Here is a 16,234-nt window from a genome sequence, read left to right as displayed (position 1 = left end):
GTGTGGAGGGGGAGAGGGATTGTGGGGGGGGTCTCTGTGTGGTGGGGGGAGAGGGATTGTGTGGTGGGGGGAGAGGGATTGTGTGGTGGGGGGAGAGGGATTGTGTGGTGGGGGGAGAGGGATTGTGGGGGTGAGAGGAATTGTGGGGGGGGGAGAGGGTTTGTGGGGGGGGTCTCTGTGTGGTGGGGGGAGAGGAATTGTGTGGTGGGGGGAGAGGAATTGTGTGGTGGGGGGAGAGGAATTGTGTGGTGGGGGGAGAGGGATTGTGTGGTGGGGGGAGAGGGATTGTGTGGGGGGGGAGAGGGATTGTGGGGGTGAGAGGAATTGTGGGGGGGGGAGAGGGTTTGTGGGGGGGTCTCTGTGTGGGGGGGGGAGAGGGATTGTGGGGGGGGAGAGGGATTGTGGGGGGGGTCTCTGTGTGGGAGGGGAGAGGGATTGTGTGGGGGGCGAGAGGGATTGTGGGGGGGTCTCTGTGTGGGGGGGGAGAGGGATTGTTGGGGTGGTCTCTGTGTGAGGGGGGGGAGAGGGATTGTCGGGGTGGTCTTTGTGTGGGGGGGGAGAGGGATTGTGGGTGCTCTGTGGTGGGGGGAGGGATTGTGGGGGGGGAGAGGGATTGTGGGGGGGTCTCTGTGTGGAGGGGGAGAGGGATTGTGGGGGGGGTCTCTGTGTGGTGGGGGGAGAGGGATTGTGTGGTGGGGGGAGAGGGATTGTGTGGTGGGGGGAGAGGGATTGTGTGGTGGGGGGAGAGGGATTGTGGGGGTGAGAGGAATTGTGGGGGGGGGGAGAGGGTTTGTGGGGGGGGTCTCTGTGTGGTGGGGGGAGAGGAATTGTGTGGTGGGGGGAGAGGAATTGTGTGGTGGGGGGAGAGGAATTGTGTGGTGGGGGGAGAGGGATTGTGTGGGGGGGGAGAGGGATTGTGGGGGTGAGAGGAATTGTGGGGGGGGGAGAGGGTTTGTGGGGGGGTCTCTGTGTGGGGGGGGGAGAGGGATTGTGGGGGGGGAGAGGGATTGTGGGGGGGGTCTCTGTGTGGGAGGGGAGAGGGATTGTGTGGGGGGCGAGAGGGATTGTGGGGGGGTCTCTGTGTGGGGGGGGAGAGGGATTGTTGGGGTGGTCTCTGTGTGAGGGGGGGGAGAGGGATTGTCGGGGTGGTCTTTGTGTGGGGGGGGAGAGGGATTGTGGGTGCTCTGTGGTGGGGGGAGGGATTGTGGGGGGGGAGAGGGATTGTGGGGGGGTCTCTGTGTGGGAGGGGAGAAGGATTGTGGGAGGGGAGAGGGATTGTTGGGGGTCTCTGTGTTGGGGGGGAGAGGGATTGTGGGTGCTCTGTGGGGGGGGGAGGGATTGTGGGGGGGAAGAGGGATTGTGGGGGGGTCTCTGTGTGGGAGGGGAGAAGGATTGTGGGAGGGGAGAGGGATTGTTGGGGGTCTCTGTGTGGGGGGGAGAGGGATTGTGAGGGGTCTCTGTGTGGGGGGGAGTGGGATTGTGGGGGGGGTTTCTGTCGGGGTGGAGAGGGATTGTGGGGGGTCTCGTTGGGGGGGAAAGAGGGATTGTGGGGGGGGGGAGAGGGATTGTGTGGGGGGGAGAGGGATTGTGGGGGGGGTCTCTCTGTGTCGGGGGGGAGAGGGATTGTGGGGGGTCTCTCTGTGTGGGGGGGGAGAGGGATTGTGGGGGGGGAGAGGGATTGTCGGGGTCTCTGTGTCGGGGGGGGAGAGGGATTGTGGGGGGGTCTCTGTGTCGGGGGGAAGGGATTGTGGGGGCGTCTCTCTGTGTGGGGGGGGAAGGGATTGTGGGGTGGGGAGAGGGATTGTGGGGGGGTCTCTCTGTGTGGGGGGAGAGGGATTGTCGGGGGGTCTCTCTGTGTGGGGGGGGAGAGGGATTGTGGGGGGGAGAGGGATTGTGGGGGGTCTCTGTGTGGGGAGGGCGAGGGATTGTGGGGGGGAGAGGGATTGTTGGGAGGGGTCTCTGTGTGGGGCGGGAGAGGGATTGTTGGGGGGGTCTCTGTGTGGGGCGGGAGAGGGATTGTGGGGGGGTCTCAGTGTGGGGGGGGAGAGGGATTGTGGGGGGGAGAGAGATTGTGGGGGGGTCTCAGTGTGGGGGGGGGAGAGGGATTGTGGGGGGGTTCTCTGTGTGGGGAGGGAGAGGGATTGTGGGGGGGGTTTCTCTGTGTGGGGGGGAGAGAGATTGTGGGTAGGTCTCTCTGTGTGGGGGGGGAGAGGGATTGTGGGGGGTCTCTGTGGGGGGGGAGAGGGATTGTCGGGGGTCTCTCTGTGTGGGGGGAAGGGATTGTGGGGGGGTCTCTCTGTCGGGGGGGAGAGGGATTGTGGGGGGGGTCTCTCTGTCGGGGGAGAGGGATTGTGTGTGGGGTCTCTGTGGGGGGGGGGGTAGAGGGATTGTGTGGGGGGGAGAGGGATTGTGGGGGGTAGAGGGATTGTCGGGGGTCTCTGTGTGGGGGGGGAGAGAGGGATTGTGGCGGGGTCTCTCTGTCGGGGGGGAGAGGGATTGTGGGGGGGGAGAGGGATTGTGGGGGGGTCTCTCTGTGGGGGGGTCTCTCTGTCGGGGGGGAGAGGGATTGTGGTGGGGGAGAGGGATTGTGTGGGGGGGGGAAGAGGGATTGTGTGGGGGGGGGAAGAGGGATTGTGTGGGGGGGGAGAGGGATTGTGGGGGGTGTCCCTGTGTGGGGGGAGGTGAGTGGGATTGTGGGGGTGAGAGGGATTGTCGGGGGTCTCTGTGTGGGGGGGGGAGAGGGATTGTGGGTGTGTCTCTCTGTGTGGGGGGAGAGGGATTGTGGGGGTGTCTCTCTGTGTGGGGGGAGAGGGATTGTGGGGGTGTCTCTCTGTGTGGGGGGAGAGGGATTGTGGGGGTGTCTCTCTGTGTGGGGGGAGAGGGATTGTGGGGGTGTCTCTCTGTGTGGGGGGAGAGGGATTGTAGGGGGTGGTCTCTCTGTGTCGGGGGGGAGAGGGATTGTAGGGGGGGTCTCTGTGTCGGGGGGGAGAGGGATTGTCGGGGGTCTCTCTGTGGGGGGGAGAGGGATTTTGGGGGGGAGAGGGATTGTAGGGGGGTCTCTGTGTGTGGGTGGGGGAGGGATTGAGGGGGGTCTCTCTGTGTGGGGGGGAGAGGGATTGAGGGGGGTCTCTCTGTGGGGGGGGAGAGGGATTGTGGGGGCGTCTGTTTGTGGGGGGGAGAGGGATTGAGGGGGGTCTCTCTGTGTGGGGGGGAGAGGGATTGTGGGGGCGTCTGTTTGTGGGGGGAGAGGGATTGAGGGGGGTCTCTCTGTGTTGGGGGGAGAGGGATTGTGGGGGGAGAGGGATTGTAGGGGGGTCTCTGTGTGTGGGTGGGGGAGGGATTGAGGGGGGTCTCTCTGTGGGGGGGGGAGAGGGATTGTGGGGGCGTCTGTTTGTGGGGGGGAGAGGGATTGAGGGGGGTCTCTCTGTGTGGGGGGGAGAGGGATTGTGGGGGCGTCTGTTTGTGGGGGGAGAGGGATTGAGGGGGGGGAGAGGGATTGTGGAGGGGGTCTCTGTGGGGGGGGAGGGTTTGTGGGGGGGGTCTCTGGGGGGGGCAGAGGGATTGTGGGGGTGTCTGTTTGTGGGGGGGGAGAGGGATTGTGGGGGGTCTCTCTGTGTGGGGGGTAGAGGGATTGTGGGGGGTCTCTGGGGGGGGAAGGGATTGTGGGGGGTCTCTGTGTGGGGGGTGGAGAGGGATTGTGGGGTGGTCTCTGTGGGGGGGAGAGGGATTGTGGGGGGGTCTCTGTGGAGGGGGGGACAGGAATTGTGGGGGGGGGGAGAGAGGGATTGGGGGGGAGAGGGATTGTGGTGGGGTCTGTTTGTGGGGGGGAGAGGGATTGTGGGGGGGTCTCTGTGTGGGGGGGGGACAGGAATTGTGGGGGGTCTCTCTGTGAGGGGGGGAGAGAGGGATTGTGGGGGGGGAAGAGAGGGATTGTGGGGGGGGAGAGAGGGATTGGGGGAGAGGGATTGAGGGAGGTCTCTCTGTGTGGGGGGGAGAGGGATTGTGGGGGGGGAGAGGGATTGTGGGGGGTCTCTCTGTGGGGGGGGAGAGGGATTGTGGGGGTGTCTGTGTGGAGGGGGGAGAGGGATTGTTGGGGGTCTTTGTGTGGGGGGGAGAGGGATTGAGGGGGGTCTCTGTGGGGGGGGGGAGGGATTGTGGGGGGGGAGAGGGATTGTTAGGGGGTCTCCTCTGGGGGGGGAGAGGGTTTGTCGGGGGGGTCTCTTGGGGGGGGGAGGGTTTGTCGGGGGGTCTCTCTTGTGGGGGGGGTCTCTGTGTGTGGGGGGAGAGGGATTGTGGGGGGGGTCTCTGTGTGGGGGGGAGAGGGATTGTGGGGGGATCTCTCTGTGTGGGGGGATCTCTGTGTGGGGGATCCCTCTGTGGGGGGGTGGAGAGGGATTGTGGGGGGATCTCTCTGTGTGGGGGGGTCTCTCTGTGGGGGGGGAGAGGGATTGTGGGAGGGAGAGGGATTGTCGGGGGAGGTCTCTGTGGGGGGGGGGAGAGGGATTGTCGGGGGGAGAGGGATTGTCGGGGGAGGTCTCTCTGTGGGGGGAGGGAGAGGGATTGTTGGGGGGATCTCTCTGTGGTGGGAGGGTGTTAAGACGGGTTACCGTCCCCGTGTTCGTTTGAAGGAGAGAAACACTGGATCTGAGTTTCCTGATGAAGGGCTTATGCTCGAAACGTCGAATTCTCTATTCCTGAGATGCTGCCTGGCCTGCTGTGCTTTGACCAGCAACACATTTGCAGCTGATTCAAAATATAAGCTGTTTTAATGAGAGAGAGCCGTACACAAATACAGTGAGGTTTTCAGCTCACTGGAGATGGCGCCTTCTAACTATATTTCTCTTTGTCTAGCTCTTTTAGCCCCTTGCATCTCAATGCTACATCCTTATTTGGTAAGATGCGGTATACTGGTATGGCATTGGTCCCGAGCTGATAACATTCTGTTACCTCAGTTTGAGCTACGTGCATTTTAACACGGTTCCAATGTCCTGTTATCTTTTCACCCTCCCTGGGGCCTCTTCAGGCTATGCCATCAGCTTTTCAGTCTGCTCCTAGTGTAACATAATGGTCTACTGCTGTCTAGTTTAGCTAACAATTTCCAGACTTGCTAATACTACCTTACGTGAGCACTACCTAACAATAAAGTTTCTTAACACAACCTAACTTTAATAATGGATTCCACGACTCCTTCCCTTGGCCTCGAAATACAGCAGTTCGCGCGCAGCAGTCAGGACCCGGACGGTCGGTGAGCGCCCCTCCGTTGCTCCTTTGCAAGACCGACCAATTAGCTAAACCCGGCTTGTCTGACTCTAGGGAGACATAGTTATAGGGGATAGGAGTCCCTAAGCAGCATACAACCTCACAAAGCAATCCGCGTCGCAAAAAATCCCTACTCTAGGCGCCGCTCCAGTTCGCATACAATCGTTAAGGCACGAGAAGCAGTGAAATAATACATAACAGACATAAGCACTCAAAAGTCGTAAACATCTACAAAAAGCCATCTCAAAACCAACAAAACGATTACTGAGTATGATAACAAAAGCGAAGAGAACCAGAGGAAAACACAAAGTGGATGAGTTAGGACGCCTGCAGAATGAAGGTCTGCTGTCCAAAGAACACCCAATTGTACAACCTCCCAGTAAAATCGGTCATATTATACCATGACATCTTAAAATAAATTTTCAAACTACTGACATAGTGTCAAATCTTTTTTGTAATAGGATTCAATGAGCTCTCCTTCCTTCCCAAAGGTTTGTTGTTAAGTCGGTTCTGGAAGATGCCACAAAACTGGCATTTTCCTTTGTCAAAAATACAGTGAATACAATGTCAAACTGCTGGGTCCACGATTTTCCTTATATCAAGCTGCTTTGCAAGCCAGAAACTTGACCAGATTCCTGACACGGATACAAAAGCCAGGCATCTGTTAAAACCACATGACCACAGGCCACTATTCTGAAGGTCAATGCACGACTGTGCCTGTCTTAGGTTGTCCCTCGCTCGAGGAATCTTACCCGTCATTGGCTAACCAGTCACCTTCACTTGACCAATAAAAACCCACATCCATTTTACAGCTGTCAAGTACGGACATGGGCAGTGGTAACTGGCTTATCATTGTGAACAGTGGCCGTCGAGACCAATCGAAGCCATTTAGGAATACCAGATGATGGCTAGGAATCTCTTGAGTGAACAATAGTCTCTTGAGTCTCGAGGCATATAGCACTTCACAATCTCTAACTGCAGCATAAAAGCACAAATTTACCTGTTGTCAATTTGAACGGGAAAGAAAAAAAATACACAACTAGGGGGTCTCTGCACCTCAGCCCTCACATTCTGAGGCCCGAAATGGGAAGGATTAGAAATGAGAGATACAGTTATAAAGTAAAATCATAAGTTGTCCCGCGCTTCTCTCTCAGGCATATCTCCTCCATTCCCTCTGATACCGATCCCGTAATCTTTCCTTGGGGTGCCCCCATCACAGGCTCCTCCAGCCCCGCTGCCTGGTATGCGGGTGGGGGGGTTATCCTTTCCCGTCAGGGCATGGTCAATCGTTCGTGTCACAAGCGTCCTGATACATGGTATACAACAACAACCACAGGTAATAAAGATAGCAACAGAGATGCATAAACCAAGGGCCAGCTGTCCCAGCACAGTTCCCCATCTACCGAATGTGCTATTCAGCCAATCTATGACTGGGTTTTTTAACCCCTGACTACTCAGAAATGATGCCAGTTGTTGTTCCCCTCCCTGTCGTTATCAAAATCATAAGCGGAATGGCTCTTTTTCATCCCTTTATAGATCAGGACACTCCCGCCCAAAATGCCCTATCTTTCCACAATAATGGCATCCTGCCTGTGGAGACCTTCGTCTCTGCCCCTATCGCTCAAACTCTCTATCAAATGCTCCTCCATGTCTCTCCCTACTCCCTTTCTTCTCTGCCCTACATGCTATCACTCGCTGCTCCGGTTGCTCACTTTTGGCTGCATTCTTCTCCTAATTACCTCATCAACCGCAGCTACCATCATTTACGCATTCTGCTCCTGTCACTCGCCCTTTCTCTCTTTACAAACACTTCCTGTGCCCCTCCTAACAATTCATTTAATGGATTTATCCCACTTCACCCTTCTATCTTCCGTATCTTTCCCTATCCAGCATCCCCATATAAGTCTCCTTTCTCCCGCAGTAAATAGTATATTCAAAATAGACATTAACTCAGCCCACAAATACAGACTGGGCCTCAAAAATAAATTAATTTGTTCTGACAATCCTATCGGATTCTCAACCAGGACCGTCATTTCCCTTTAAATGTTCCGACCTCCCCACTGGTGAGGGGGTCACACACAAACCCAATCTCCTTGTCCCCTATCAACACTTCCCGAAGGGGACAAGTCGTTATGTTCTTCCCTGTTTCTTTCTTTTAAGAAATTTTCCAATGTTCCTATCTTCCCATATGCTCAAACACCAATTTATCAATTCATGCTTGACTAACTTTAAGGCCTGTTCCTAACTTGTAAACATATTTATATATTTACATCCATTTATTCAGTGTTTAATATTTAAAATGTAAAATGCATACAGTTCCCAATTTTGAAATCCACTGTAATCGTCCAGATTTAGTACCCTAATTTAGATCCAAAATTAGTTTTCTTATGTACTCCTGACCAATCATTTCTCAATTACAATACTTTAGGTCGTAAAAATAATCAGCTGTCTTACAACAATTTGTCAATTCAAGTTAAAAACTTCTAACGCATGCACAATGGTCGAATCCAAGGTCACAGATAATAACCATGGAAACTTACGTTTTTTACAACTACCCACTGTCGAACGAAACTTCGAATGTCCTTCATATATTGCTTTTATGTAAAAATAAAAGAGGTTAGTAAGAAAAGTAGTTAGGGAGTCATGACTCATAAAAGAACAGAAGTTATTAGCCTTAAAAAATCATGTTAAGCTCACATAAAAAGAAATCACTTTAAACAGCAGTCCTGGAACTCAGGCTCTAGAAACAAAACCAAGAAAATAATCACCAAACAAACAGATGCATCTGAATCAGTTCACGAAGGGTTAAAGTCTTTGCAGGCTGTACTCCCGAAATGTTTACTTCAAACGTGCTGCCCTACTCTCTCTATCTATCTCTCTTACAGACACGGTCTGCTAGTGCTCAGCAGCATTCGCATTCTCTCTCTCCTTGGGATATGACACACAATTTCTTAATTCCACAGACCCACTCAGATTATTATATCAGTTATATCAATATCAGTTACCAACTAATCTTTCCCATCTCCACTCAATCTCAATAAAATCTCCTACCTGAAAAAAAATCATGTTAAGCATTCATAAAAAATCACATTCAAAAAAAAGTCCAGGGACTCAAGTTCTAGGTGATAACGCTCAAACATTCATTCACTAACTAGCCAGAACACAAAGTGTTAAAATGTCTGCTGGTCGAGCAGCCCTTTGTTAGTGTCTCGCACTGTCTCTCTCTCTCTCGGGCAACAATGCAAACTTCTCCCACAGACTTCCACACACAAACTCTTCTTCTCTCACAAACTTTTACAAACACAGAAATACTTATACACACATACAGACGTTTACACACCCAGAGACTCTATCTTTCTCATAAACAAAGTCCCTCTCTCACACACATACACACACATACACAGTCGCTCTGTCCTTAACTCTGTGTCTGTCTCTGTCCCCGGTCCTCTGTCTTTGTCTCTCTCTCCACCACGGCACTCCTGGGTGTCGGGCGCACGAATGCACCACCTCGACTCCTGACAAAGCCTGTCCCGATCAGCGCTGTCCTCTGGTCAAGGGAAGTATATACTTTACTCCCCAGTCATTAGTGCAGGAGAGAAACCTACGCTTGACCCGAGATCGTCTAGCGCGGAGGGAAGCTTAAGCTTGACCCGAGATCGTCTAGCGCGGAGGGAAGCTTAAGCTTTACCCGAGATCGTCTAGCGCGGGGGATTATACGTTTTACTCCTAACAATCACACTACCCACCTCTAGGACTTTCAGTGCCCACCTAGAGGACTTTTTCTCTTCAAAACAATAATACTCACCACCCCTAGGACTTTCAGAAACCGCGCGGCCGGGTTGACCCTTCACCTAGGGGACTTTTCTTCATAAATAAACGGTCCGACTCTCTCTCGGGCTGCCAAGCCCATAATTTCGGTTGGCAAAGAGTTGTGAGACGCCAGCAAAATCAGAATTTAGCGTATTCAAATCCCTACTGGAGATCTTTTTTGAAAAAGGCGCCTCCGAGCCTGATTACAAGTGGCCGGCCGTTCGGCGACCTCTGAATCCCTGCCAACAGGCGTGTCTCCACTCCCTCCACACGTTCGGGGTCACCAATCTGTTAAGACGGGCTACCGTCCCCGTGTTCGTTTGAAGGAGAGAAACACTGGATCTGATTCAAAATATATGCTGTTTTAATGAGAGAGAGCCGTACACAAATACAGTGAGGTTTTCAGCTCACTGGAGAAGGCGCCTTCTAACTATATTTCTCTTTGTCTAGCTCTTTTAGCCCCTTGCATCTCAATGCTGCATCCTTATTTGGTAAGATGCGGTATACTGGTATGGCATTGGTCCCGAGCTGATAACATTCTGTTACCTCAGTTTGAGCTACGTGCATTTTAACATGGTTCCAATGTCCTGTTATCTTTTCACCCTCCCTGGGGCCTCTTCAGGCTATGCCATCAGCTTTTCAGTCTGCTCCTAGTGTAACATAATGGTCTACTGCTGCCTAGTTTAGCTAACAATTTCCAGACTTGCTAATACTACCTTACGTGAGCACTACCTAACAATAAAGTTTCTTAACACAACCTAACTTTAATAATGGATCCCAACAGGGGGGAGAGGGATTGTTGGGGGATCTCTCTGTGTGGGGGGGAGAGGGATTGTGGGGGGGTCTCTCTGTTGGGGGGGGGGGGAAGAGGGATTGTGGGAGGGAGAGGGATTGTTGGGGAGATCTCTCTGTGTGGGGGGGGGAGAGGGATTGTTGGGGGGATCTCTCTGTGTGGGGGGGGGAGAGGGATTGTTGGGGGGATCTCTCTGTGGGGGGAGAGGGATTGTTGGGGGGGTCTCTGGTGGGGGGAGAGGGATTGTGGGGGGGTCTCTTGGGGAAGAGAGATTGTGGGGGGGTCTCTCTGTGTGGGGAGGGAGAGGGGTTGGGGGGAGAGGGGCTGTGGGGGTTCTCTCTGTGGGGGGGAGAGGGGCTGTGGGGGGGTCTCTCTGTGGGGGGGGAGAGGGGCTGTGGGGGGGTCTCTTTGGGGGGGGGGAGTGGGATAGTGAGATTGTGGGGGGTGTCTCTGTGGTGGGGGAGAGAGGGATCGAGTGGGGGGGGTCTCTGTGGTGGGGGAGAGAGGGATCGAGTGGGGGTGTCTCTGTGGTGGGGGGGAGAGGGATTGTGGGGGGGGTCTCTGTGGTGGGGGAGAGAGGGATCGAGTGGGGGGGGTCTCTGGTGGGGGAGAGAGAGGGATCGAGTGGGGGGGGTCTCTGTGTGGGTGTGGAGGGGGTTTGTGGGGGGGTCTCTGTGTAGGGAGGGGCTCTCTGTGGGGGGGAAGAGGGATTATGGGGGGTCTGTGAGTGGCAGGGGAGGGACTCTGGGGGGAGATGGGTTGTGGGGGGAGGGTCTCTCTGTGTCGGGGGGAGGGGGTTGTGGGGGGTGTCTCTCTGTGTGTGAGGGGAGAGGGATTGTGGGGGGGGGTCTCTGTGGGATTGTGGGAGGGTCTCTGGTGGGGGAGAGGGATCGAGTGGGGTGGTCTCTCTGTCGGGGGGAGAGGGGTTGTCGGGGGAGGCTCTCTGTGGGGGTGGAGAGGGATTGTGGAGGGGTCTCTCTGTGTAGGGAGGGGCTCTCTGGGGGGGGGGCGAAAGGGATTGTGGGGGTGGTCTCTGTCGGGGGGGAGTGGGATTGTGGGTGGAGGGTCTCTGTGGGGGGGATTATGGAGGGGGAGAGGGATTGTGGGGGGGGTCTGTGTGGGGGGTGAGAGAGGGATTGTGGGGGGGGTCTGTGTGGGGGGTGAGAGTGTGATTGTGGTGGGGGGGGTCTCTGTGGGGGGGGAGAGGGGATTGTGGGGGCGGGTCTCTGTGGGGGGAGAGAGGGGATTGTGGTGGGGGGGTCTCTGGGGGGGGAGAGGGGATTGTGGTGGGGGGGTCTCTGGGGGGGGGAAGAGGGGATTGTGGTGGGGGGGTCTCTGGGGGGGGAGAGGGATTGTGGGGGGGTCTCTCTGTGTGGGGGGGGAGAGAGGGATTGTGGGGGGGGTTTCTCTCTGTGGGGGAGTCTCTGTGTCGGGGGAGTGGGAATGTGGGGGGGGGTCTCTCTCTGTGGGGGGGAGAGGGACCGTGGTGGGGGGATCTCTCTGGGGGGGGGGGGAGGAGGGATCGTGGGGGGTCTCTCTGTCGGGGGAGTGGGAATGTGGGGGGGTCTCTCTCTCTGGGGGGGGGAAGAGGGACCGTGGTGGGGGGATCTCTCTGGGGCGGGGGGGGGAGGGATCATGGGGTGTCTCTCTGTCGGGGGAGTGGGAATGTGGGGGTGTCTCTCTCTGTGTTGGGGGGGGAGAGGGATTGTGGTGGGGGGTTCTCTCTGTGTTGGGGGGGGAGATGGATCGTGGGGGGGGTCTCTGAGTGGGGGCGGGGAGAGAGACCGTGGTTGGGGGGCGGGGGGGTCTCTGGGGAGGGGGAGACGGGAACCGTGGTGGGGGGGGTCTCTGTGGTGGGGGGGGGAAGGGACCGTGATGGGGGGTCTCTTTGAGGGGGAGAGGGATCGTGGGGACCGGTCTGTCCGTGTGGAGGGATCATGGGGACGGGTCTGTCCGTGTGGAGGGATCATGGGGACGGGTCTGTCTGTGTGTGGGGGGGAGGGATCGTGTGGGGGTCGCTCCGTGGTGAGAGGGATCGTGGGGGGGGGGGGTCTCTCTGTGTTGAGAGAGATCGTGGGGAGGGGTCTCTGGGAGGGGAGAGGGATTGTGGGGGGCTGTCTCTCTGTGGGGGAAGGGATTGTGGCGGGGTCTCTCTGTGAGGGGGGAGAGGGATTGTGGGGGGGGGAAGAGGGATCGTGGTGGGGGGTCTCTCTGTGTGTGGGGGGAGAGGGATTGTGGGGGGGGGGAGAGGGATTGTTGGGGGGGTGAGGGATTGTGGGGGGTCTGTCTGTGGGGGGGGTGGGGGTGGGTGTCTCTGTGGTGGGGGGGAGAGACCGTGGGGGGTCTGCGTTGCTTCATACTATACTTGGTAGCCTGTGCCTCTTTTATTCGACAGATGGACTATGTAGTCTGCCAGAATCCTAAGTCATTGTGAAGTGATGTCTGCTTTTTCATTCCAGATGATTTCAAACCAGCATCCATCGATACTGCACGTGAAGGAGATCTTGAAGTTGGTAAAGGGGAACAAATCACAATCACCTTTCCAAATATTGAGGTATGAATGTACAGTGATCCTGATGTTGGCATCTTGTCTGTTCATATGCCAAAGTAGAGGATTCATTCTTTTTTAAATTCATTCACGGGACGTGGATGTCATTGGCTCGACCAGCATTTATTGTCCAGAAGATAGTTAAGAGTCAACCATGTTGTTAGGAGAAAGTGAGAACTGCAGGTGCTGGAGAGTCAGTTGAAAAGGGTGGCAACTGGAAAAGCCCAGGCAGCATCTGAGGAGCAGGAGAATTGACATTTCAGGTATACGCCCTTCATCAGGATGAAGGGCTTATGCTTGAAATGCCTCCGCTTCTGTATTGCAATTTGAATGACATTGTCGTCACCACCACCACCACCACCACAACCACAACCACAACCACAACCACAACCACATGACCTCCTGTGCTGCTCTAATTTGGCCTCTTGTGCAACACTGACTGACTTTAAGTATATTGGACACTTCAAAGGATACTCACGTATGTACTCCTGTATTCTTTTTTAAAAAACTACAAATTTGAAAGGAGCAACAATACATTTGAACCATTTTTAAAATCAAACTTTGTATAATTTGTGACAAGAGCAATTTTGTTTTTTGTGGTTCATAGGTGGAATGAGCTTCCAGGGAGAGTGGTGGATGCAGGTACGGTTACATCATTTAAAAGACATCTGGATAATTACTTAAATGTTTGTAGAGATATGGGCTGACAGGTGGGACTATTTTGATTACATTCCCTAAAGTGTGGAAACAGGCCAGAATCAAACCTGGGACCCTGGTGCTGTGAGGCAGCAGCGCTAACCACTGAGTCACAGTGTCGCCCATGGTCTGCATGGACTGGTGTACCAATAGGTCTGTTTCCCTGCTGTTATGGCTCTGATTCTAATCTGAATGACTTAGAACAACTGAACTTGATGAATGTGCACACTTCCAGTTTGGAGGATTTAGCACAGGTTTTAAAGAAAGAATTGAAGTTTTCTTTTAAAATTGGGAATTGTGCAACCAGTTGTTGAGCTGCTTATGGACGTGCTAAGTTTCCTGAGTTGTCTGAGGAAGAAGAGGCGTGATTGTGCCTTCTTGACCATCACATCTATGTGGGAAGTCCAGGGCAGGTTATTGGTTATCGTCACTCCAAGGAACTTGTCCTCAGCTCCATTGATGTAGGTGGGGGCATGTTCTCCTCCTTTCTTTCTGAAGTCGGTGATCAGTTCTTTACTTTTGCTGATGTTGAGAAAGAGGTTGTTCTCTTTAGCATACTTGCCTTCGTTGCTCCTGAGTACAGGAGTATAAATTCATAAATTCTGTGCCTGTGCATTTCCTTCTCTTCACCTGGAGAAGGAGCAGCACTCCAAATTAAACCTGTAGAACTAAACCATGTGACTTCTGACTTTGTCCACCTCAATCCAACACCAGCATCTCTACTTCACATTTAAAAGACACTTAGATCAGTACATGAAAAGGAAAAGTTTGGAAGGATATGGATCAGGAGCAGACAGGTGGGAGTGATTTAGTTTGGGATTGTGTGGCATGGATTAGTTGGACTGAAGGGTCTGTTTCTGTGCTGTATGACTCTACCGCTATGAAAGACAAAAGAAGCAGAAACTTGAGAGTTACTTTGTAAGCCACTCACCACCTTGGCTTGGAATGTGGAGCCACGTCACCATTTCTTCAGTGTTACTTGTCAAAATTGTGGAACTCCCTCCCAGTACCTATAGTATCCCTACACCACATGGACTGCAGAAGTTCAAGGAAGTGTCTCATCACCACTTTGTTGAGGGCAAATATGGGGTGGGCAATAAATGCTGGTCTTTGCAGCAAGCCCGCACCCATGATAACATTTAAAATGCTCTAAAGGTACCTATTATCAAAACAACCAAACTACTGTTTCTTTATTGTATTTGCTGTTACTTTTGTCTGACAACCCACAGGCTTTTAAAATCCAAATTGAAATTTAGCATGAAGCTATGCATTTACCTTTTTTTTCAGTTTTCATGTTCATCTGTATCTCGATTGACCCTTGACTTTGTGGTAGAGTTGAAAATGGAGGTTTCTTTGGGCGTGGAAGACAACTGCATCCACGATTCCTCTGATGATTTATATCCGTTTCAGAACTTTCAATTTGCAGCCTCCAGCTGCCTCTTGTTTACCATGAATGTGCAATCTCTTTCCACGTCCATTCACCATCAAGATGGTATCAGGGCTCTCTGCTTCTCCCTGGAACAAAGGCCTGAACTATCCTCGTCCACCACTGGCCTCCTCCGTCTGGCAGATCTTGTACTTTGGATAATGTTACAACACTGGGTAAACACCTCTGCTAATTTAAAACCGACACAGAGAAGCCCACCTTGTGCCGTAATCTGTTAAAATTCAAGAGGCAAAAAACTATCTGAGGTCACTATTGAAATTAAAAATTAACAATTTTATTCTTTAAGTCCAATAGCGAATATTAAAACAACAGTTATTTGCAACTTCTTTCTCTTAAACATATCCTTTCTCTCCCACTTTACAATACTGGTCTGATAAATTCCATTTTGCATTTACAGCAAAATCAATTTCAAACCCGGTTATAGTATTCGGTTGTCAAGCTTTGTGTAGATTCCTCTAGGTTGACTTTGATGTTCTGCTGCCAAACTTGTTATAGACAGGTACCTTTTGGAGAATTCTTCGGTTAGCAGTCTACTTATTGGTTCTTGTTGCTGTTCTACCCCTAATTGTTCAAAATGTCTGCTTTTATGTTCCAAAACACAGATCATTTCCTTGCTTTTGAAGTCATCCCAAACAGTAAAACTTGATTGGATTTTGGTATCTGGGACGTAATTTAAACTGGCTGAATTTGAATTTATGCATTCCAGGCCAATAAAAATGTTTTTTTTGTTAGCCTGAGTCTTCGTATTCCTAGGAAAAAGTGAGGACTGCAGATGCTGGAGATCAGAGCTGAAAATGTGTTGCTGGAAAAGCACAGCAGTCAGGCAGCATCCAAGGAACAGGAGAATCGACGTTTCGGGCATAAGCCCGAAGAAGGGCTTATGCCCGAAACGTCGATTCTCCTGTTCCTTGGATGCTGCCTGACCTGCTGTGCTTTTCCAGCAACACATTTCCAGCTCTTCGTATTCCTAGCTGACCTCTGACAGGTTGTTCACGTGCTACCCCTAATACTTCCTCTCTGTATGTTATCAGCAACACAATCTGGTGCACTTTGGCCCATTTCTCCTCCTAATACTAACCTGCCGTGGTTTTCATTTTTGTCTTCGGATTCTATCTTTCAGATAATGGTGGTACTACTACTACTTAGAAAAGTGGTAAGGATAAGCCAGGGAACTATAGACAAGTGAGTGTGATGTTGCTGGTGGACAAGTTGTTGCAGGGAATCCTGAGGGACAGGATGTACATGTATTTGGAAAGGCAAGGATTGATTCGGGATAGTCAACATGGCTTTGTGCATAGGAAGTTCTGTCTCATGCACTTGATTGAGTTTTTTGAAGAAGTAACAAAGAAGATTGATGAGGGCAGAGTGGTGGACAGGATCTACATGGACTTCAGTAAGGCGATCAACAAGGTTCCCCATGGGAGACTGATTAGCAAGGTTAGATCTCATGGAATACAGGGAGAACTAGCCATTTGGATACAGAACTGATTCAAAGTTAGAAGACAGAGGGTGGTGATGGAGGGTTGTTTTTCACACTGGAGGCTTGTGACCAGTGGAGTGCCACAGGGATCGGTGCTGGGTCCACTACATTTCATAATTTATAGAAAATTATTTGGATGAGGGTTTAAGAGGTATAGTCAGTAAGTTTGCAGATGACACCAAAATTGGAGGGGTAGTGGAC

The 16,234-nt window shown here is 52.9% G+C and overlaps 1 protein-coding gene and 1 long non-coding RNA gene across 2 annotated transcripts in view; one reads left to right on the top strand and one right to left on the bottom strand.

Annotated features, from left to right (window-relative positions):
- The window catches only part of eaf2 (ELL associated factor 2), a 59,367-nt gene that overhangs the window by 20,755 nt on the left and 22,378 nt on the right, over positions 1 to 16,234 (top strand). Inside the window, exon 2 of the mRNA XM_060827805.1 lies at positions 12,322 to 12,416. Within this exon, the coding sequence (XP_060683788.1) occupies positions 12,322 to 12,416 (95 nt within the window). The remainder of the gene's footprint in view (positions 1 to 12,321; positions 12,417 to 16,234) is intronic.
- Positions 4,748 to 9,322, bottom strand: LOC132817385 (uncharacterized). Its single transcript, XR_009644873.1, has 3 exons — positions 9,065 to 9,322; positions 7,800 to 7,853; positions 4,748 to 6,565 (listed from the first exon to the last, which is right to left on the bottom strand). It is a non-coding gene; the product is annotated as an uncharacterized LOC132817385 (long non-coding RNA).

The sequence above is a fragment of the Hemiscyllium ocellatum genome, chromosome 7 (genome assembly GCF_020745735.1).
Source record: "Hemiscyllium ocellatum isolate sHemOce1 chromosome 7, sHemOce1.pat.X.cur, whole genome shotgun sequence".
Lineage (NCBI taxonomy): Eukaryota > Metazoa > Chordata > Chondrichthyes > Orectolobiformes > Hemiscylliidae > Hemiscyllium > Hemiscyllium ocellatum.
The sequence above is the reverse complement of the archived record's forward strand: the minus strand, read 5'-3'. Positions and strand labels throughout refer to the sequence as shown.